This window comes from Lineus longissimus, chromosome 7, assembly GCF_910592395.1.
Source record: "Lineus longissimus chromosome 7, tnLinLong1.2, whole genome shotgun sequence".
Taxonomy (NCBI): Eukaryota; Metazoa; Nemertea; class Pilidiophora; order Heteronemertea; family Lineidae; genus Lineus; species Lineus longissimus.
Window position 1 is genome coordinate 2,787,948 of NC_088314.1, and position 23,243 is coordinate 2,811,190.

At 43.9% G+C, this 23,243-nt stretch overlaps 4 protein-coding genes across 10 annotated transcripts in view; 2 read left to right on the forward strand and 2 right to left on the reverse strand.

The window, feature by feature from the left end:
• Window positions 1-1,142: 1,142 nt before the first annotated feature.
• Window positions 1,143-7,405, forward strand: LOC135491181 (protein rolling stone-like). Of its 3 annotated transcripts, none has more exons than XM_064776886.1 (2): window positions 1,143-2,547; window positions 6,257-7,405. In XM_064776886.1, the coding sequence occupies exons 1-2, from the start codon at window positions 2,530-2,532 to the stop codon at window positions 7,190-7,192; spliced, it is 954 nt and encodes a 317-aa protein (XP_064632956.1). In that variant the 5' UTR covers window positions 1,143-2,529; the 3' UTR covers window positions 7,193-7,405. The 3 variants fall into 3 exon arrangements, with proteins under 3 accessions (XP_064632956.1, XP_064632957.1, XP_064632958.1); XM_064776887.1 differs by lacking the exon at window positions 1,143-2,547 and adding an exon at window positions 2,849-3,393; XM_064776888.1 differs by lacking the exon at window positions 1,143-2,547 and adding an exon at window positions 5,426-6,179.
• A 592-nt stretch (window positions 7,406-7,997) lies between these two features.
• On the forward strand, window positions 7,998-12,724 carry LOC135490852 (sulfotransferase 1B1-like). 2 transcript variants are annotated; one of them, XM_064776406.1, is made up of 3 exons: window positions 7,998-8,200; window positions 10,787-11,070; window positions 11,266-12,724. In XM_064776406.1, exons 2-3 carry the CDS (start codon window positions 10,815-10,817, stop codon window positions 12,006-12,008), a joined length of 999 nt encoding a protein of 332 aa, XP_064632476.1. In that variant the 5' UTR covers window positions 7,998-8,200; window positions 10,787-10,814; the 3' UTR covers window positions 12,009-12,724. The 2 variants fall into 2 exon arrangements, with proteins under 2 accessions (XP_064632476.1, XP_064632477.1); XM_064776407.1 differs by lacking the exon at window positions 7,998-8,200 and adding an exon at window positions 8,873-8,953.
• Window positions 12,725-12,823: 99 nt separating this feature from the next.
• On the reverse strand, window positions 12,824-14,172 carry LOC135490899 (uncharacterized). Its single transcript, XM_064776477.1, has 4 exons — window positions 14,035-14,172; window positions 13,795-13,858; window positions 13,277-13,435; window positions 12,824-13,062 (listed from the first exon to the last, which is right to left on the reverse strand). The coding sequence occupies exons 1-4, from the start codon at window positions 14,170-14,172 to the stop codon at window positions 12,824-12,826; spliced, it is 600 nt and encodes a 199-aa protein (XP_064632547.1).
• A 626-nt stretch (window positions 14,173-14,798) lies between these two features.
• Window positions 14,799-23,243, reverse strand: part of LOC135490691 (uncharacterized) — a 35,339-nt gene continuing 26,894 nt past the window's right edge. For 3 of the 4 annotated variants that reach the window (XM_064776050.1, XM_064776048.1, XM_064776051.1), the window contains 11 exons: window positions 22,329-22,610; window positions 21,868-22,122; window positions 21,281-21,544; window positions 20,519-20,773; window positions 19,748-19,996; window positions 19,152-19,400; window positions 18,320-18,574; window positions 17,892-18,140; window positions 17,523-17,756; window positions 17,097-17,276; window positions 14,799-16,895 (listed from right to left, as the gene is read on the reverse strand). In XM_064776050.1, the coding sequence (XP_064632120.1) occupies window positions 16,732-16,895; window positions 17,097-17,276; window positions 17,523-17,756; window positions 17,892-18,140; window positions 18,320-18,574; window positions 19,152-19,400; window positions 19,748-19,996; window positions 20,519-20,773; window positions 21,281-21,544; window positions 21,868-22,122; window positions 22,329-22,610 (2,636 nt within the window). In that variant the 3' untranslated portion in view covers window positions 14,799-16,731. The remainder of the gene's footprint in view (window positions 16,896-17,096; window positions 17,277-17,522; window positions 17,757-17,891; window positions 18,141-18,319; window positions 18,575-19,151; window positions 19,401-19,747; window positions 19,997-20,518; window positions 20,774-21,280; window positions 21,545-21,867; window positions 22,123-22,328; window positions 22,611-23,243) is intronic. The other variant, XM_064776052.1, reaches the window with a different exon arrangement.

Below are 23,243 nucleotides of genomic sequence, written 5' to 3' on the forward strand. Positions count from 1 at the left end.
TTTCTGTGAAATTCTCTTTCTTTGTTCATTTACAATGAGTTAATTTCTGTTGACATGACCCTCTGAGCAATGATATGTCGTGCCACCCAAATGTATTTCACATTGTTTGTTGTACTCCAATGACCTTACACATGACAGTGGAGTCCCATTCAATCTGGTTGTGACTTTCTCATCAATCTCGCAGCTTTGGTGAGATGGCGGAGCTGTCTAACCTGATTATGCCTGGTTGTGACTGTCTCATCTCTAACCCTGATGACACGACAGTGGAGGTAGCCAATACCATTCGATATCCTGGTTGTGACTCTACTGTGACCTAAGTACTTGTCCCAGCTGATAGCCCAGTTGATTGTGACAGTGCCATGTACGTGTTAGTCGCAGCTTTTCGTAGTCGTATTGTGTAAGTGTCTGTCATTGAAAAGAGACAGATCTTCCTGGTTGTGACGGTGTGATCGTCTTCAGGACGTTGTCAGACTTCAGATAAGATTATCCCACAGATACTCCTGGTTGTGACAATGTCCTTGACCCTCTCGTGATGAGACATCGATTCTCCTTTCCGACAGTCCCCGACGATAATCCTTGTGTTTTATTTGTGCTTTGTGGGAGTCAGACTATCCATGGACCTTCTTGGTTGTGACCGCCCTAAACCAAACGAAAAAACAGAAGTAGTTGCCCCTGAGTGACCCACATGGCGGCACACTGACGCAATATCAACATTTGATTTCTTTAATATGGCCGTAAGATAATTTACAGTATTGCACGCAAGCAATATTCATATATTACAACAGCAGTCGCTAACGAATCAATGAGTCGTCGTGTGCCCTCTCGGGAACTCTCCCACGAGCCAAACACTTGGGAAGATAATTTCGCCGAGTGACTGCAAAGGCACCCTTCAATTTGCAATGTAAACAATCTAGATGGACCTCCGTGATCTTACAATCGAAAATGCCAATACTCGATTGCAAGGTAATCTCCCGTGAGAGATATCGCTTGCAGTGTTGAGGTGGTCCATTATCACACCCATGTCAACTGAAGAGGTATTTCCGATGTGCTGGCATGTCAATAGGAAATAGCTGCAGTTTGTGTTATAGGTTCCGAAGAAACGGAGTGCCAATTGACCGTCTCACTCTCAGCCGAGGTCTCGATCAACTCGTTGTCTCCTCCAGTCACATTGGCCGTCCCGACGAACTGGCCGTCTCAGCCCGCCGGCGAGGTCTCAATCCGCTCGATGTCTTCTCTAGTCACACGGGCTCTCCTTCAGGACAGGAATTACATGTGCATCGGACTCTGGCCGTTAATATATCGAACTGGTCGTGTCAGCTGAGGTGTCAGACCTACCTCTGCATCACAACCACAACAGCTCAGTGCAATCCCAAACTACAGCAGGACGAACCATCTCTCGACTTCAGCCGTACAATTCTGCAACAGTCGGAGTTAGCTTTGGTGTCCCCTTTCACAAGACTGTGCTAACTGTTCTTCAGATTTTGAATTAGCCGGACTTGCTTTTGATTCAGTTCCTAGTGACACCTGGACGTGTCGTCTTGGTTTGAATTTTTATTCCTTCCGATATTCAACTACCCGAAGTTGAGGATGAAATCACTCGTATTCGTGACGCTAATACTTACAATGACAATCTTTCATGGGACGGCTCTTACGATATATCTTCAGGATATGAATCGTTCAGTAACCTACAGGAAGATCTTTACTGACAGGGTGTTACTTGGTGTCGCAACCAAGACGAGGTCTCTCGTCGAGTGCGCACTCGCCTGTTGCAATGATGAGGACTGTGGCTTTATTAGTTACAATGCAACGAGATGTGTCCAGTCGCCACACAGACACGATGAATCGGAACCTCCAGCTAAATATGACGCGAACTTCGATATTTATATGCAGGATGTCGAATTTGATGGATAAACATCGAAATAACGCATTTGTAATACGACAGTCAGCATTCTAAAGCGTCTTTTCATACAAGGCTCAGAGATCGGCACATCATCGCAGGACACAGTTAGATCTAGATTGGGGACGTTTGGACTATAGTTAAGGCAAAATATAGTAACTCAGCGTAGAAAGTGACAGGGGAGGGTTTGTTTTTTTCCTTTTGTTTACTTTGTGATGAAAACGGAAGATTGGAGGAAACATGACGCAAAGAGTAGTTTTCATTTAATGCTTTTGGTCCCAATGTACTCGGGAACCACGCATTGTTGATTCGCGTGATACTGGTTCGGCGACCACCGCGGCATGCAGCCGTCACTCGAGTTCGGTCTCTTCCCGATTGCATGACCGACAGCGGGAGTGAGACCCCGCTTTCACAGAAGGAGCCTTGGGTAAACCGGGCTTACAGTGTATGACAACTGCAGAGACTCTGATCAGGTTACAAGGATTCATATCATTGCGTGGTGAAGATTACAGTTATTTGATTGAAGACAGTGAATGATAAACCACAAGATTTCACCAATAATGGCCTTCGCATGGTAGAAAACAGAACTGTCTTTTTACGGTGTGTGAGATTTCGATAGGTACCAAAAGACCATGGATGTGAAGACAAAGGTGATTAGCTGTTGATGCCTACTCTATAGAGGTAGTGGATCAGCCACCCTGGCCTCCCCCACGCCCATACACTAGGAAGTCAGTGTTTAGGATGACTAGTCAACTGCCGCAGGAGTCGTACTGTAACCGAAGCTCGTCTGATCGAATAAGAACCACTCTATTCATTATTTCCTTACAATAATATAAACATGTCCTTTGTGTGGTAGGGTAGCTTAGTCACCAACTATCTTCCTACGCTGTTATTATTGAAAGAAAGGTACCGGTACATGTATGCCAAGATAGCAATTCAGGAAGAATTCGATATGCAAGTCGGGATGTAGCGTGTTCAACATGAATAAGAATCAAACGCCCTAATTGCTGCAAACCGATAATGTCCGTCATTCCGCATACAGACATAACCAGTGATTTCCAATATACTCCGCCTCGAGGTAGGAGCCATTCCGAGGTTGATAACTGTTTTTCTGGACGATCGAATTGTTGCTGTCATTGTGTCACACGCGAGGTCCCTTTATACCTGCCCGGCCCATTAGGGGTTCTTTAACCGTCCATCGCTGCTAAGTCACCGGGCTGCCATTGATCATGGTTTATGCATGACAGCGAGTTGAGGCTGTGAATTAGTGCGACAAACTTTGTTCTTTCCGACATATACCACACCAGAACAACCCGTACAGGCGGATAGACGCAATTTGCAGAATTCGAAAGATCGAGGGTTTCGAAACGCGTCACAATTACAGTTATGACGCTGAACCAGCATGGGTCCAGAATGGGCTTGGTCAATGCTAGCGTAAACATGGTGATTTCTCTTCAACTACAGCGGGAAACCCCACGGCTCAGTTCACAGGCATTGTAAGTAATTTTCTCTAAATTATAGAGCCGCTAGTCTGACGCCCCGGACCCGGCCCCGCGCGCCTCGTGCATCACCTCGGGCGGGCCGGCCCCTGCGTAAGCGTAAAGACGTAGGAAAGCCCAGAAGGTGACTTATAACTGGCCACAAAGCCAGTTGATACCCCAACGGTTCTCCCGCTGTCGTAGAGGAAGCTGGTTCTTAGCACGAGTTTGGAAAAGTATCACTCACTGAAATTCTATCAGTATAATACATGTAGCCATAACTGACCTCCGTTTGGATTCACTCAACTTGTTACTTCTCGACGGATGGTGATTTTACCCCGGGTGAAGGAAAATGGTGCAAAATGGCACCTATGCCTTAAGCAGATTACACGATTTGAAAATTTATATCCTCATCGACGAGTCAGCAGTTGGTAGGCCTAAGTTCTCGAAATGTCGAATGCAATCAACAACGAAGTGAATGACATTTCAACACAGGAAACTCCAAACACATCATTGCAGACGTCAACGCATGTTCATCCACATGCGCAGTACCCCCTGAAAGTTGAAATGGCTGCGCAGTACGTCAATGCTTACGTTATCATACCAATCCTGGCCATCGGAGTTTTCGGCAACATCTGTACGATTTACATATTTCTGAGACACAAACAATGGGAAAAAGGGAGCATTCATTATTTCTTTGCTCTGGCTTTCTCTGACTTGGGCTGTCTCGTTATTTACGGGACCGTAGAATGGATGAGCGAGGGGCTGAAATTCGCCACGAGTGGAACGTTCTATTTCGATCTGATCAACTACTCGGCTGCGTCTTGTAAGACGCTGCGTTACTTATGGAACGTCTGTTCCTTCATTTCGGCTTGGCTCATCACCTGCGTTTCAGCGGAACGGTTCATAGCCACTCGATTTCCGCTCCAATGTACAAAACTTCTCAACACATTTCGCCGAAAGATTGTCATCGCGACAGTCATTATGCTCGGCGCTGTCTTGTTCTTGCCGATTTCTGTTGGCGTTTATGACGTCATGCCGATATTCCCCGATGCGACAGTTCTTCTCTGCACAATGTATCACGGAGGACGCGCTGTAGTTATAATCAGCGCTTATTTCAAGTTGGGTGCCAATTACCCATTACCCGTCATCACAGTTATTCTTCTAAATTCCCTGATTATTTGGAGCCTGTTGCAGGCCAGACGAGACCGGCAGGACATACGGTCGACGGGCATAACTGAAATCGAAGCAAAAGTTGCAAAATCTCTTATGATCATCTCGGCCATCTTTCTGATCACGATGATTCCAGCATCAGTCACGTGGCTCACCTATTCCCATATTTACATAATGCGAGGCTCCGGGTCTATCCTATCTCAGGATGAAAAGATACACAAAGCAATGCTCATTGAAATTGGCAAGTTAGCCAACAGCATATCAATGATAAATTATTCCGTCAATTTCATTGTTTATAGTTACAACTTCGATTTCTACAAACGCGCCCTCTGGCGGGTCGTCTGCTGCTGTTGTCGTCGGCGTCAAGAGGCGGAAAATCATTCAAGTATCTCTTATCGGTAACAACAGAGGATCAGTGAACAGCTTATTACAATTGACATCAATCACTGGACAAGACAGTTCAAAAAGTAGCGTCACATCTCCTTGATCAGAGGCATATATAAACCATTAACCTGAAGATAAAACCAATACTTAAACCAAAGCTTTGCATACAACTTGCCCACAACGAACGATTAATTGCATAATATATACTTTGGGACTGTGACGATAAGAATATGCCACAATGTACAGATAGCATATTTAGATGTAAGATATACATTATATTGTTTGACCATTTAATGTGACCAGTGCTGGGTGTAGTTTGATGATACGTGACTGCTATATGACTTGGGCCTCCCTTCAAGATGACGTGCGGACCCCTCGGTCGTGAATTTAAAAGAACAAATTTTCTCCTCCGTCATTGCGACGAGGAACTTTTCTACAAAAGTCAGGTATGTGAAGTTATCATGTAATTTTGTAGAATTTCATGGAGGTAGAGTTCATCAGTGACCACTTTCGTACCAACGTTTCAGTTCCGGACAATCAACGACGTAGAAAAAAAACACCATTGACGAAACTGTCAGTAGTACCTTGGACAACGAATTCAAAGTTATTGTCTTGGCATTTACTAGACTGTTCGGTCCCAAAATTCCGAGGAGACGCCGCAATAGAGTAGCGTAAGAATAGTTGCAGCTGGCATATTTCGAGGGGCGGACTTCCTGGATTTTGTCTTCAACTCATGTCGGCCTGCGAATAAGACCGTGCCTTTCCGTAGCGTCATGACCAAAGTGATTCCAATCTAAGTAAAAATCGTCTGTTGGTTCATTTTGGTGGTGTTGACATGGTAGGGCTTGTCGGAGGCCCGTTAAATTTCATGTACTTGCTTACTTCGCCATTCGCCTTTTTCTCGAAGCAGCCACTTGGACCTTCCCGTCTGTATTGGCTAGAAGAGCTCTGACATGCTTGCTCGGCGCGGAAAGCATCGGGACTTTTAGTTGGCCAATACAGACAGGAAAACCTAGCAATTCTGCTTGAAGCAAGTGGTGAAGTTGTTTCTGATAGAGATGACTCGTCCGCAAATGCCTCCTACATTACACATGTACAGTACGCGACATCGTCAATGTTCACTGAAAACGTGGCTTCCCGAGCCCTGTCAAACTCCCAACCTCAGAAGAGTGTTACGAGATTATTCTTCTACAGACCATTAGCATTCCTAAACAACAAACAGGAACAACCAGTCGGATATCACCAAGGTAAACAACTGACTAAATACGTCATTTTCAATGTCGCCTCTAACATCTCCTATCTGATTATTGTTTTCCGTTTTCAGTGGAGACTCCATCCAGTTCTGTACATCATCTTCCGCATGGTCATCGCTGGCTTCACCACCGGTTCTCTCCTTGCCGTCTGCATCCGGTCGCCATGGGTGGACGACCGCCATTTCATCCTCTTCTACCTCACTATGTGGAGCTACCTCATCCTCTCAGTTTACTTCATAGTAGCTGCCGTGGTGAGCTGCTACTGCTATATAGTAAAACGAAAGGTCAAGATACCATCGGCGTTCCACATGAAACAAAAGGTTGGAGACTCTACGGGGGCTGCCAATGGTGGTTTCAGGGAGGACCCAGACGACCCGCTGCCCGAAACATCCGTCGTTTCGAGTGACTCTGCCGAAATAATCGTCGATAAGGATTCCAAAGATTTACCCTGGTACATCCGTGTGCAATGGATTTTGGGAAACATGGCCGTTCCGATCTCCTTCATCATAACAATCATGTATTTCGGAGTATTATTCCCCAGTGACATTCTTGTTCAAAATCGGGAAGAGCAAGGGATCGTGACCATTAGCATCGGTGACCTCTCCACGCATGGTCTGAACAGCGTCTGCGCGTTCCTTGACATCAGTATCTCGGCGTCTCCCTGGCGTCTGTTCCACTTCATCTACCCAACTCTCTACTCGATTGTGTATGTCCTCTTCAGCGTCGTGTATTGGGCGCTTGACCCGCAAAACAACATTATATACCCAGTAATCTTGGACTGGAACGAGCCAATGATACCTCTAATCGTCGTTGCCCCATTAGGCCTGGTTGGTATCCCAGTCATGATGTTCTTCATTTGGTTGGTGCATAAGTTCAAAGTGTATTTATCGGGAAAATGCCGGAAAGAGAAGGTCCCGACACCTATTGAGTACTCTAGATACATTAACTCGGCGCAGGGGCGGATGCGTGTCGCTGCAATCACGTTACCACCGAACTACAATTACTAACAGCACAGATAGACAAGCTTCGTTTTCTATTTCGAAGAAAAGGGAGATGATTCAATATTCTTGACAAAAAGCGCCGAATATGTATAAAGCTGTAGGTGATGCCCCTAGAATACCCTTTACAAGACGTTATTGATGTTTTGTACGAACTGTGATGGACGATGAATGAGCCATATCGTAAAATAAGGTGCGAAAACAGGTGTTGTAAAAGTTGAAGACGATTAAAATAGTATAGAGTCTAGATACGTAGTACATATTTCCGTTTCTGCTGAATTTGGATGATACCTGTCCATTTTATTTTGTCACTTCACACTGCAAGGATGTGTCCCGTAATAAAATTTACCATCACGAAGAGGGGGTCAACTCCCGAGAAGGGGTGCCATTGATAATTGTCCTGGCAGTGATAAAGGGTAATGGGATAGGGAGTACAAAAGTGAGAAATGCCTGCGAAGGGGAGTAAAAATGTATGGCCGTTCCTAAGACAGGTGTCTTCTAGAAAGTAAGGACAAGCGTAGGCGTATGATGATTTCGGATTAATGGTACATGTGGAGAGAAGTTCATTCCTTATTCGAATGATTATTGATCCGGCCGCGTACCGAATTTCACCTACACCATGCACCACCAGCGTGGCCTTGAGAGCATGAAATAGCTGAGAAATTATATTTAATCAATATCCGGGTCGGTGTCCTAAAATATAGTACGAACGTATCGAACAGTTCGCGAAGGAGCCGTCATGGCGGTGCAGGCAATGGCGTCTAAAGCCCCAGGTGACGGGCACACTGACCTGAAATGGCCCATATTTAAAAAGAGCTGCATTGATCTGGTCTTTACTGAATAGTACAAATATTACATATTTAGACATTCAATTTAGTTTTTTAATGTAAACTGTGCTAAAAGTGCATTGTATGTACCGTAAATCATTGTGGGCTCAGTTCGCCGGCAGAGATTGAATTCGGATTTGGATGCAGCATTTTGTTGATTCTTGGATCAACGATCGTCTGCTTCTCATGGGTAAGTCTATTTTGTAGATGTAGGCACAGGCAATTACCTGTGCTTTTATAGCTCTGTGTGCTTCATTGTCTGTCGCGTCAACGCATGCACGCTCTTACTGGTACACGCAAATGGTGCCTTTACACTAGTTCAATCTCGAGTTTGATAAATTGATTTGAATAGCTCACATACTTACATTGTATGCCTGATTTAGACCGAACGGAGGAACGTTATAATATCGATAATTAACGGAACGCGGTCATGATATCGTTTATACAGGTCGCTAGCTTACCGGTCATTCAACGGAGTCGTGATCACCCAATCTAAAAGTGGCATTACAGATAATTGCCGAATTGCCCCCATCCCGGTCCTCCGTCATTGATTCCCAACTGGATGTATTGGCTGCCGCCAAAACGGGCACAGTGCATTCACTGTAAACAGTGCTACTTTGTAACCAAGGAGTTTAAGAATGACTGACAAAACCCCATATTACTCCTCTGGTAACGTCATGAAATAAATAAAAAAATCTCTGTCTGCGTTTTCATTTGTTGACGTTCGTGGAATGGAGAATAAAAAACTGGATAAAAAGACATCAACGTTCTAAAACTACACCGCGTCTGAGTGAAACGAAAGCAATTAATTCCGCCAATCAGATTTGAGGCGACTCACCATTTGATATAAAATGATAGGCCAGCAGGGGTAGATATCATTCTTGCCATTTTCATTCATCTGCCTTATACCTAAAGTTATGATATTATAGGATATCGACTGCATGTAAGTTACATTTCTCTTATTTCATCTACATCGTAATTCTATGACGCTTCGGGCGAGAATTTAGTTGTCGGGTTGCCGGGGTTGATTTCGTTTTTGACTTAGCCCATCTTGGTATAACCACCTATTTTCATTATACTCCATCTTGACAACGCGCGGCGGAGGCTACGGACTGAGGCAATACCACTAGAAGTTCAGTGTGAATATACTCCGCCTCCGAGGTGAGGTTTTCTTATGACGAAGGAGTGACTAAATCTGAAACTCAGGATGGGCTTAGCCATGATACAATACTCTCGGAGGTTACCACAGATGATACGACTGACAATAAGAAATGATCCGAGATTCAGATTTTAAATTTTTACGAACCTAGTTTTGTTGTTCCCCATATTTCGGTGTTTCAACACAACAGACAGCGAGAGAGACCATGACTTCTCAAAAGGGAAGCAGAGAAAAGGGTGTCAATCATGTTAATCTGTCTTTTAGCGTTCCCAAACAATGAGGGGAACACTCAAAAACGGGAACACTAAAAAAGTGATGAAAGTGCAACTGTAACTAACAAACCACGCCATCCAAAGGAACAACTACAATAGACGACGATAGTTTACAACCTCTTCTGCTCTTCTAACTACAAGTTTTCTTATCTTGATATTTCATATCAAGTTGTTGTTCTTTTGCTACACGCTACAAATTAGCTTGATAACTTTTGACCCATTGTGTTGCAAGCGATAGCTCTAGGTGCAGTTGGCGTATTATCAGCTTCATAATGTCGAATGAATGAATTTGGGATCAAATTCGCGCTGATTTTTTAAGCGAAAACAAACCATCACTAATGAACATAAGCACTTAAGCTGGCCCAGCTGTTTTGATAGAGCAGGAAACTATTTATGGCACCGAATAGACCAAGTGATATTTAATCACTTTCTGTTAAGTAATACTTTGACATTTTGAAACTGAGATTATCGGTTGATGAATTGAGAAAAGCAGTAGGTTTTGTCGCTCTTATGGTCTGAATTACATTTATAGCCGATTCGCAGCAAGCGTTGTCAACGACGTAAGAAGTCATATCGGCGTTTACATGTAGTTAAAAAGATGCCCACATTTAGGGCGTCATCGACATTTTTCTCCCACCAATATACGCCCACCTTCTTTGCCTCGCAGTTACAAAGATCCCAAGGTGCCCGGAGTGAAGAGATCCTTTTCTGGCAGACTTGAGATGTTCAAATATGGATCTGCCCTGTTTTTGTTAGGCTCCTAAAGCAGCTACAATTTCGCCATTACCACTGCTTCTTGGGTGTAGACTGTTGAATCTACTCTTGAAGAGTCGACCCGTCGGCTAATCAGAGAGCCATTTCCCCTTTAACACCGGACTGCTGCTTGCCGAGTTGTCAATGATTTTCCCACGCACTGCGAGGTTAAAACAAAGGGCCCTATCGGTGATAAATTCAAGCAGCCTGGTTTGTTTGTGAAGTTTTCTTTAGACAGACTTTTAATTAACCAGAACCTTGCCTTTTTCTTCATAAATTTTACTTTTTGTAGGGCCGGTTTGTTTAATGTTTACCACAGTACACAAGGAAGTGTATAGGCAAGGACTAATTGGTGAATAAAGAAATTGAACAACTGGCAGATACACGAGATGAACGTTTCTGACCAGTAGGCCCAATGGGCGGTCTGCGTTTCTTTTTGCTCATATGCACTCATTTTCCTCTGGTGGAGGTTTTAGTGACCAGATTTTCCAAAACGATTTTACTTTCATGTACCTCGAGTGTGATACCCCTCCACAAATCTTTGCACTTTAGATCTTTCGATGAGTATATCTAGATGTCTTTTTCTCCACAGCCTAGCCTCGTAGGTTTTACCATCAGCTATGGACGTGCTCGGTGAGATGGAAAGCGCGCCAGGGGACCCAATCTCACAGGAGAGTCAGCCAAAACCCGCCATAGTCCCCGACGCCTCAGACAATCCCACGGACTACCTTAACCACTGCGCCCCCGGGCAGTACACCTACCAGCCGCTTGGTATTGAGATGATGGGATTTTCCCCTGCTCATTACCTTGATAATGAAGTGAAAAACATGGAGCTCAGAGATGATGATATTGTCATAGCAGCATATCCAAAAACTGGTGAGTATAAAAAACACTGTCTCAGCTGGTTACTTAGAAATGCGCGTGTATGGAAATTTAGTTCCGGGTTCTGCCGCCTGTTCCTCAAATTAGTATTGAGAACAGGAATGTCCGGTGTAACTTCCATTGAGTCTAGCTAGAGCTGTATGTCCCTTTTATCTTTTGCTTATGCCTTTTACAATGTTTGCAATTTAGGGAACACTTGGATGCAGGAGATGCTCTGGCTCATCATGAACGATGCAGACACTGAATACGCCAAGACGACCGCCATCAACGACCGCGTGCCATTTCTCGAGTTCTTCATGCACGGCTTCAGTGGAGTCAGTTTGATAGACGACATCAGCCGAGACAAAAAGAATCGTATCTTCTACACCCATCTACCAATGGACTTGGTGCCCAGACAAGTCAAGGAAAAGCGCGTCAAAGTCGTCTCAATGTTACGGAATCCGCTGGACACCATGGTGTCGTACTACTATTTCTGTAAAAGTTACAAAGACCTAGGGCATTTCAAGGGCGAATGGGACGACTTTTACCAATTGTATATGAGTGAGAAAGTCCCTTACGGTCATGTTGTCAACCATAACCTGAGTTGGTGGAACGCCAGAGATGATTTGAACATTCTTTTCGTACGCTACGAGGATCTGTTGGCTGATCCGAAGAAAGAGGTCCTGAGGATTTCCGAGTTCTGCGGCGTGACCTTGACCCCGCAGAAGCTGGAAACGATCGTGGAGGCAACACGTTTCGACGTCATGAAAAACAACCCAATGACAAATCGGACCATCTACAAGGAAATCGATCAGAGTATCTGTGCTTTCATGAGGAAGGGTGTCTCCGGCGACTGGAAGAATTATTTCTCTGACGAACAACACACCTTGACCTGCGAATTTGCTGATTCAAAGTTGAAGGATGCGGGGCTGACGTATCCATGTATGGAGTGAGCAAAGAACAAGTTACACTTCAGACAATTTGATCGTTCTTTGTGTTGTGTCATCATTACTGCAGTTAGCTGCTTGGAGACGGTGTCGCGAAACCTTTGGTATGTGCCGCCGTTCTGCCCTATTTTCCTCGGAAGAACCATATATTATATCTTACTCAAGAACAACTCATGTCATTGTCAAAAAACCTTTGGTATGTGCCGCCGTTCTGCCCTATTTTCCTCGGAAGAAACATATATTATATCTTACTCAAGAACAACTCATGTCATTGTCAAAAAATAAGCATCAATTTGTAAATAATTTCGGGTGCTTTCAGTTAGTTGGTGCCGTATACGGTAACAAGTTAATTCTGGAGTTCCTACAAATCTTGAACTGCAACACGGTACCTCCTTTTCCTAACATGTTCCCTTTTTCTCTACAACAGGAGCACACAGAGCCACTGTGGCAAATGCATACTTATTGTATTACGGGAAAGAAGCGTTCATTGGCCTTGGTCTTGCTACATGAACCCCTAAATAACAAATAACATAGTCAATGGACTCGTCCTTCGTGTAATACATACCCTATTGGCTACAATGAGCGCACCGAGAGCGAGCGATGCCAATCACTTGTGGGGTCAAGGCCGCTATTTCAAGGCCAACGTCTGGATCAATGAAGAGATTTCAGTTGTCACTGGTACCGTAACTCTACATATATCTTACACCCAGTTCGTACATGAATACCGTAGTTTCTTTTCTTTTCATTTATTTACAAAAAAGAGCGAATATCTACAGCTTAAGAAACCATCAGATCATGTTTTGGGAAGAATATCAATTTGTTCAAGCCTCAGGGAGTGGTGCATACTGACAGTCACTTTCCTGATACACACCAATAGGCTTGTTGAAGAACGAGTCGAATGAGTCATTGGCGAGGAATTGGAGGACCTCGGCGTCGTAGCTGGCCTTGAATGAGACGGGGTCGCGGGCGAGGACGTACAGGTTGACGCGCTTACTGTCTGTGACGACGGAGTATTCATAGAGGCCATCACCGTTGACTGGGCCGAGTTTGGTGATCCAATCTGAAATGGTAAATCATTCTTTAGGGTTCCTTTCTTCTTTAGTTTTTGTTGCTTTGTGTAGAGACCCGACGAGTACCTGAAGAAGGAATCTCGAAAAACAGATGTACATGTACATGATAATACAACTCAAATCAAATCAACTAAGCCGTGGTGTTATTTCTATCGAAGTCAAGTCTGGGTCTTGTCTCATACTTGCTACTTCTGTAGTACTTACATGATCCGGTGACTGGTACGCCAGCCAGTTGGAGATCAAGCTGTCCGACCTGATTGGTGTAGGTAGCGGTACCAGTGATGTTGAAAAGCACTCCTGTGGCAGATTTCTTGCGACCAGCGTTCAGGACGGAGATGCCAGTGCCGTCAGCGAGGAGGCCGTCTGAAAAAATAAAAGAAGTGACCAAACCGTTTGAATCCCAGTTTCTCAAAATAGTGATGCCATGTCAGGAAGGTCATAACATTTCTTGTTTCATTTCAATACCGTTCCCCTCAAGTTGAACAAACATTGGGGAAAAATTACATATCGCATTTCATCATATTATGTGAAGACAACCGTTTTATATCTACTAGTACACTGTAGGCGAAATTTGATTACAAGGCGCAAAAACAACCACTGACTTAAACAGATTGGAACTGTGAGAACGTGCTCAGACTCTTTCAAACATTCCCATAGCTGCATGGAGTACCATGTTTTGGTCAGTACAGTAATGAAAATACAAATTTCTTGTTGATACTTACAGTCGGCGGTAACGCAGAATGCATTTCTTGTGAAGAGATACTGGGTGAGCAAGTTGCCGTAGATCTAAATGATATACAAAAAACACAAATATTATTTATTCAATACCTCGTTAATTCAATATAGTATATACATGTGGGCAGCGTCGGCCCCAATATTATAAAAATTACGGAAAACAGGGCATTCAAATACTGGCCCCCCTACGAAAATTGAGACTGGAGAATGTTCGATTTTGATCTTACCTGGTACCACCTTCCCGCATACTTGACGGGGTCGACCTCGCTGACGGTGACTGGAGGATCCTTGAAGAGACCGCCAAGAAAGCCGTAGCTTTGTCCGCACACGAGGCAGAGAAGGAGAACAGAGATCAGGGTGCTCATCTTGGTTGCTGAGGTGAAATATGAAATCGAAAGAACTCTAGTCTTGTTTCAGGATCGGAATGACCCCGTTCTCCTTTTCGCTTCCTTTATACAAATTCGCTGCAAAATCAGCCTTTCAGTTTACCAAAATTACACCCTCCGATTCGAACTGATTATCTTGACGACATTGCCATTGGAGGATGGCGTGAGAACGATGAATGGAAAAGCCAATTAGCACGTTTTTGGGGTATGATCGAAGCACGTTTTGAGCGGAAAGTCAATGTGATGAACATCCGACATTTTTCCCAGAGGTTTAAATACAAAAAGTGCGATAAAGAAGATTACCATGATAACGAATGATACTACGGAACTGAACTTGACGAACTCACTTCAAAACGATAACCAGCAAAATTCTGACTTCTCTAAAATGTGCAGACCTTTGTTCATGTAATGGTATTGTAATCCTACATTGTAAATCCACCTGCTTTTTCGCAGCCAAAATTTCGAAATTTACTTTCACACTCTTGTGCGTGTTGAAGAAGTGCCCAAGTCCTATTCTACGTTCCTCAGCTTCCTCTGCTGTTGGAGGCAATGTCCGATGCACGAACGGGAGAACCTGGGAGGTGACACTAACATCAACAAACTGATTAATTTTAGAGAACCCATTTTATTTCAGTATAAAAAGGTGGAGAAATTCTATTTACATTTGTCACATAACATACTATGGCATACATAACTGTTTCCTACATATATATTCTTATAGTACATTTCCCCTTTATATAACTTGGTACAGCGCTTTCATCATCAAAAACAAAACAACTTTTAAGGCCATTCTGGGTTTATCGATAATATTCCTCCCAAAGTCATATTTTAGAGGATTTATACTTTTTTTTCATTTGAATCTAAGTATACTATAATTGTATGGTAAATAACATTCCCATAGCAATGGTTTACAACTACTAATAACAAGGTATAATGTGCGCTATACAAGTTCCAATACATGTATACGTTCCCCTAGACTGTGTCATGCCCTATGCGATCCCTCTTTCAAAGGATTTCGAAGCCTATATCCACAGAAGTGTTTCATGTCGCATATTATGCACAACCCAACTGTTCATCGGCCTCGCGGCACGAATCGAAGAGACAGTGTGCATTACACCCGACGGATATGCTTTTGTCATTATGAAGAGAAGGCCTCTAGGGGACCTCCTACACCTGTGACCGAGTCTGCAAAATGCGTAAATACAATTTATCTGCGTCTCAAAGCCAATTTACGTAATCGCTATAATTTTCCTAAATCTTGAAAATTCACGGTAACGTAAATCGTGCAGTTAAAGCTACATCAATTGAAGGTGCTAGTGCAAAAAATGTCAAGTTCTATTTTTCCCATTTCAAGAAAATGGTCAAAACCGGACAGCCAAGTTTAATGCAATAATGCTCCTCCACTCTTGCTAATTGACCCCGGCGCCATGTTGACCTATATTGTATGCACAACAGCCCCAGTGCTTACTCTCATTGGTCACTCTCCTTTTGCACTGACGTCTTTAATTGGTGACGGAACTAAACACAAGCTCTACTTCGTGCATTGGTTGCATTGTCAGAAAAAAATCACTTACAATATCTGACAAAATAAGACTGCTATAGTTGCACCATATTATATCGATATAGTTGACGAGTTCCATAAACGCAGACGCTAAACAATTGGGTATCGCTAAATAAACGCACCCTATCCTGTAACATCTTTTAGCACAGTCATGTGATGTGACGTCATCACATATTTCTTAATTTCTCCTAGAATGATTGCATGTCAGAAAGAGACGATTGGACCCAAAATTCCACGTGCATGTTTTGTATTACCCAGAGTCCGTAGCAACGCCTGAACCCTGTCCAAAGTATGATACTCTCGGCTCACCAATCTAAGAACAGCGAAACCGAAAAAACGGCAAGCTGGATCATGACGTCACTAGACAATTTGATGTCGCTATCCAAAGTCAACATTTTGAATGCATCGACTGAAAATTTGCATAACAACTCCCGTTTTATGGACATTCGGCAGAAACGGTCTTAGATTGGTAAAACTAAAGTATCAACAGGATCGTCCATCATTATAATATTATGCGAACTCAAATAAATTAAACCCAACAGGCCTGTGGACGACTGCGACCAAACTGTAGCAACGCAAATCCGAGAACAATAGCTACATGTTATACATTGACAGTCAGTCGTCATATCACTAGCATGCGATATGATATGACGACTATATTCGTCATGGCGTTACTAGTCCACGGCGTATTTGATGTTTCCACTGGTCATAAGAATATAACCAGACCTTTATCCACAAGTTGATGCTGCGTCGGAGGATTCACGATTTACCATCATGCACACATATAGATGAATACTCATCTCTGCAATTCAGCCAGTTCAAACCAATGGCACATTCATTTACACAAAGTTCTTCGTCTCGCCAATTACCTTATTTCATCCACCTAATGTTTTATTTGGTCCATGATGTGGACAAGAAAGAAGAAAGGCCACTGATGGTGTATTCGTCCCCAGGCCCGTCACTCGGAGATTTTATTCCTAGTAGCCATCACAATAGTCCCAGATGTCATCATTGTCATAGTCATACGTGGTGGCGCACCAAGCACCACTCCAGGTCTTTGGTATACACTCGTAGTACAGGGCACCACCATAGGAGAAGGGGAAGACGCAGGGTTCGCCCCCTGTTGTCAAGACTGGCTCCTCTGCAAAAAGTAATGTGGTTTAATGAGTATGCACAGTGTTTGCTGTAGATTGGAGGAAAAATTACAAAATATTAGTAAAATTTTAAACCCCCCAATCCAAAGAGGATAATACAAAACTTGTTATAAAGATCCTAGACGAATCACTAAGCTAAGAACGACGATTATGTTGAAATATAAGGTAATAAGGCATATGATACGTACTCTTAGGTTTGCAGAATCCCTTCTTGCCGTCATTATCAAAGTTACCAGTGGTTGAGCACCATGGTCGGCTGTGATCATCGCCGTATGTGGTACAGTCATCATACTCATAGCCATCGTAGATGAAGGGGAAGACGCAGTTCTTGCCCTCGCCGGTACCGCCTGCTGTCTTTCGGTCGCTTGCTGCAAGAAGAGAACGCGTATGGAGAAGGTAATGGTAAAGCTAAGGTGAACAATATATTCAACGTACTAGATTAAAAGGGTATTGTAATGTTACACCATCAGGAAGAAGAAATCTAGGCATAAGTATCAAGGTATCACATGTTAAGATGGGAATGACGATATATCAACATCAAGGTAGAGAGATAGAAGTTTACAAAAACGCTTTAGAAACATATGACATGGCCTGTCACAAGGTTTTTTAATTACCTTGAACGGCAGCACTTGGGGCCTCTGTCGTAGTGGTAGTTGTAGTAGTTGGCGCCGCTGTTGTGGTAGTTGGTTCTTCCGGTGCCGCTGTTGTTGGTAGTTGAATCTGTGTGTACACCTTTCCGCCATCGCCTCGAACACATTTACATCTATCATACTGTGTGCCATCGGGGCCTTCACAGGGGAAGATGTCGGTGCCAACTGGATAGCATTGGCCGTCTGTGCTCTTGCAGTCTGGAACAGAGGGAGTAGGTTTCAAGGGATTAAATTCAAACGTACTCAGTACCGGTATGCACTTCAACGAAATCAATCAAATGGTACAAAAAGAAGCTGACAAACAACAAACTCAAACAAACGAAAGCAGCCTACCTGTCATAGCTGGCTCTAGCACGAACTGGTCAAATGATTTCGTACAGATGTACTCTGTGCAGTCCTTGGTGTACGTGTCATCAAGTGAAACAAAGGTACCGTCGATAGTCAAACAGCCGTAAAGAGAGTAGATTATACTGTTGTCGAAGTCGAGTTCACACTTGCAACCAGGGTACCGCTTGCCGGCTAAGACACATGGAAAGTTGACCGAGTCCATTGGCATGCAGTCTCCATCAGCGGTCTGGCAGCCTGAAAATCGAAAATGATAAGTGTCATTTAACCTCCAAATCCACATTGCTTCATTGGCCGCCCTTCTCGATAAAAAGAGCGTACTACTACTTCACCAACACTTTGACATCACGGAATCGAAAGCTTATAGTTTGGTACCTTATATAATATTTATCAATAAGTTGGCCTCATCTACTTACGAACTTGTGCTTTAATGAATCCAAGGGCATTTCCTTGCTTTGAGCAGGAGTAGGTAGTACAGTTCACCTCCAGAGTCTCGCCCTCAGCCGCCTTGCGACCATCGCGAAGAACACACTCCGTGGGCTGAGCACTGTAGAGGATGGTTCCGTCAGTATCGGACTTGCACTGGCAGTTTGGCTGGCGGACTCCATTCATCAGACAGGGGAAGTTCTTAGAACCTACTGGAACACATGTGTTCTCGGCTGTCTTACACTCTGTTTGTGAAAAGAAATAGGTCTGTGAGTCTTGGCTAAGACCAGCATATGTGATCAAGACGAGATTGCCGCTTCATGTGGTTGCTGTTGATCTTTATCAAATTCCGAGCAGACTCGGTTAATATCACAACGACTCTGACAGGATCCTGGTGCTCGTCTTGCTCTGCCAATAAGCACCTGGTCTCAGCTTGTTGTGGACTAGGCACTCGAAAAAACGACCCGGACCACATTACTGCATTCAATTCAAATAAAATTGATATCCGACAAGTACACACTGGTTATAATGTGGGTTATCAGACGAAGGGCGTTAAGCACACAGAATCATTTCTCACTTTCTTTGCTTACTCGTCTGTTTGGACATTTCATTCCTGGTTTTGGTCAAAACATCTCTTCGATGTGATAACATTCATAATTCAGTTGGGAAAACGACTAGAAAGAGGTACAACATAAACTTCTACGTGAATGACTGTGTGGTAGGTATATGGATGACAGTTCTCCACTCACTTCTGTGTGGATGACGGTGTAGAATATGAATGACGGTTCTGACAACTTGTATTGGCCACATGGCATTGGTTACCTTTGCTCTCAAACTCCAACGAGTAGCCTATATCAGACTTGGAGCACCTGTAGACTGCGCAGTCCAACGTAATGGTATCGCCGGTGGCCACATACCGCCCGTCAGTGATGACGCAACCGTCAACGAAGTATCTGATATTGTTTCCAGCGCCGGCTTCACAGCTGCAATGGTCTGTGGCTTTGCCGTTGATGTTACAAGTGAAGTCCTTCTCACCCACAGGAACGCACTCTCCATCGTATGTCATACATTCTACGAAGGAATGGAATAGAGGAGACAGTTAAAGATGCTGTCGTAGACGCATGGCATGTGCTTGAGCTTTTATGTCGATGAAGTGGTCATCTTTAGGTAAGCGTTGATGATGAGGTAGTGCATGTTTTAAAAAAAACATCTTACAAAAAGCAAATGTGACCCAGCTGGTTTACTTGACTAGCACCGGCATGCCAATCGCTGCTAGTTAGTTGAAACATACCCCTCGTTTTTGACTCTATCAGTAAGCTTCCCAGGAACACCTTTCCAAACCCTGATTTACTACAGCACCGAGCTTAAACCACACTCTACGTTTACAGGCAACATGCTTAGTTATGCTAAGGTTATACCTCTGCCGTCGAGGTCTAAGCCATAGCCGCCTTCTTTCTGATTACACTTATACTGGGCGCAGTTGATAGTAATGGTGTCGCCAGTTGCCACGTATGTGCCGTTCTTCATGATGCAGCCATCCACGAAGTACTGGATGTTGCCCTCAAGGGTCTCACGGCACGAACAGTGCTCGACCGGCTGGCCATTGTTCTCGCATGTGAAGTCTTGGTGGCCGACCGGGACACATTGCTTATCAAAGGTTATACACTCTAGAAATGATAGACGGACAGATAGAGTTTCAGGGAAGTGTTACAAGAAGTCGCAGTCTGAGAAAGCAGACAAGAATTACAGAGGAAGGTTGTAAAAAGCATTAGAGTGTGGTTAGTGTCAAATGATGGCGTTACTTTAAAAAAATATCAATCAAACTGTAAAAGGTAGACAGACGAGCGAATGTGCAAACATAGAAACAAAATGAAATAATTGAAGGGGAAATTCATCTTCGTAGATGCAATATATCGATATTGTTCATCTTGATTGACACGGCATCTTCCTCTTTTCGTAGATGCAAGAATCTCTACGAGAGGTCCACCAGTAGAGAAGAAGCTATAAGTCACCCCTCTGTTATTTGTTGTGTGGTGTATGGTCGTGCCACACGTTGCTATAGTTGTCTTCATGTTGGACCCACCGACATTGGAAGTTGAACTGGTCACTACACGTCTGTGGAAGTCGATCATTTCAACTCGAAATAAAGTGTGCTGACAAGACTGGAGGATTCTCCAAGCTATACGTACCTGATCGAACGTGCATCATCTTGAGTGTGCCAGCCTCACTCACGCATTTGTAATCTCTACAATTCTTCGTAATCGTTTCCCCGATCTTAGTCCTTTCCCCAGTCCCAAGGATGCACTCGGTCGGATTCGCAGAGTAGGTGAGTCTGCCATCCTGACCTAGGGCGCAGCTACAGCTGGGGTAGTTACTACCGCTGATCATGCACTCGAAGTCCTTACTCCCGGGAGGTACGCACGTGCCGTCAGCGGCTTTGCAGGCTGGGTGCAAGATGGACAGAGGTGGGATAGAATTTATGATAGCTTGAACCAAAACCAATTGATCAAAATGGAAAATAGAACCTAAATTGTTTGTAAACCTAAAGATTCAAATAAAGGACAGCTTAGCTAAACCAATGGTGGATAACGTGGAGTGGTTAGGCATTGAAACACACAAACACCGTAACGAAATGAAAAAGATGAACGTATTCAGATGACGAAGTGATTGATCGTTAAGGTGATCACCTTGGAGGTTTGATCAGTCGTGTAGGGGGCCGGAGGAACCTGGACCCAATACACTGATTCACCAGGACATTAACCGTTTTAGATGTCACATCTTGCCTGCTGAATTCAATTGTGTCAAGTTTATCTTAAATGACGTTCGAAATAGAAACGAGAAGAGAGGCGCAATTAGAAACGACGTCAGTAGTTGCTTTGAACGGCACCAAAAGTCGGTTAATCCTATATCTGATCTTCGACTAACCAATCCCAACCCTAAAAAATCCTTACCAACTGAGACAGGTTTCATAATAAACCGTCCATTCTCCTCTGTACATTGATGCTCCGTACAGTCAAAGGTCATTCTGGTACCAAGGGGCACCTTTTCTCCATTATGCCAGTCGCACGCCCCGGCCTTCTCTTCCATTTCCATGTACTTCAGCTCGCCATTCGCGTCAGGACCGCAAGTACATTTTGGGTAGCGAGTGCCCTCGATGATGCAGGGGAAACCAGTGGAACCAACTGGCACACAGGTGTCGTCAGCAGTCTTACATTCTGAATGAGATACGGAGAAGTTAGTATGAAGCGCTGGCTTGGTAAAGCATGTGGCTTAGTTAGTGTCAGCAGAATCTACGGAAAATGACAGAGCAACTCGACCTCGTTGAGGATGAGTAGGGTAACTCCATAAGTCCATGGCAAACTCGACAGGACTTCCAGAGAAAACAACTAAATCTTGAGCTCTGAAAATATCGTAAGTATTTCTGTTGTTGGGATGTCCTCTTTAACGGTTTGGGGTGTTCATGGTTATACTCTGGATTGCTGAAATGCCTATTAAGACTTCAAGTCTAAAATCTTAACATAACAGTCTTTCTACTCACCAACTCCAGTTGGCTGCAGCATGTTTTTGCCTCCCTCCTTGGAACACTTGTGTGCTGTACAGTCCACCACGATAGAATCATCCAAGGGAACGAAGGTGCCATCCTCGGCCGTGCAGCCCTCAGGAATGATCGCAAGGCTTGCTTTCCCTCGGCTGTCTGCTTCACATTTACAGTTGGAATATTGCTTACCATTCACAACGCACTCGAAGTTAGCTGATCCGATTGGCAAACATCTCCCATTGGTTTCTTTGCAGTCTGAAAAAGGAAGTCATGACGAATTCGTGATTATGATGAGTGTAGCCTTGGTTCATTCAAAGAGTAGAGACCCACGGACCTACAGCGGACGGACTACCACATCAGAAGTATACCACTATGACTAGGTTCTCCATTAGGATATGAAGATCTCTGGACTGAACCCCTCCCAAACCAGGCCGAAGAAAGAATACCTCGGTCTCACTTACTTTCTCTCACGGTATCAAACTTGAAAGCATCGCCGTCTCTGACACACTGGAAGTCAATACAGTCTATGGTCTTCCTGCCTCCCTCGGGTGTGATCATGCCATTCGCATCACTGCACCCGTTTTCCATTTTCGCCACCGGCTTCTCCACCATATTGATGAGGTATCTTGGATAGCCGTCCAGGCCGAGGAGGCACTTGCAGCTGTCGTAGCGGACTCCATCGATGATGCAGGCAAAGTCATTGGATCCAAGCCTCTCGCATCCTCCGTCTGCATTGATGCAGTCTGAAAGGGGAGAGCGATGACGAAATGACACTCTAAGTCTATCTACGTAGTGCATATGAAAGATACAATAGCCGAGTTGTACTTACTGAAGGCATCGGGGTAATACATTCATGGTTATTCAGTGACAGGTAGGTAGATGTAGAATTTGGTAATAGCGAAGCATACAGCCTTCGAAGACAACTTGTTCTCAGCTTTAGTTGTGTTGGTTGCATGATCGTCTACATGAATGTTGTTAAACTACATCCTGCTTGAAGTGAAAGGCCAAATACAATCGTTACGTGTACATTTTCATCATGGTAGAGGGTGATATTTGTGACTGTCATTATCCTGATAAAGATCAGAAAGAAACAACTGCAGCTATCAGAAGATCATGTAGGGAGCTACACAAAGACCAAAACGTTCTCTCGTGAACTGATCGTATAACGGCCACTTGTAGCTTTCTTTTCTAAGTTTTGTCTCTTCAAATTAGAGATATCTCTTCTTGGGACTGCCGAGTCATAAAATTGGAAGTGCAAATCAAGCAAGGCTTTGGTGCTGATGGAAGAATGCATAGAGCAAGCATGCAATTACAATCTGCACATCACATAATATCAAGAATTCATAAAGACTAGTCTTTATGAATTCTATGATAGT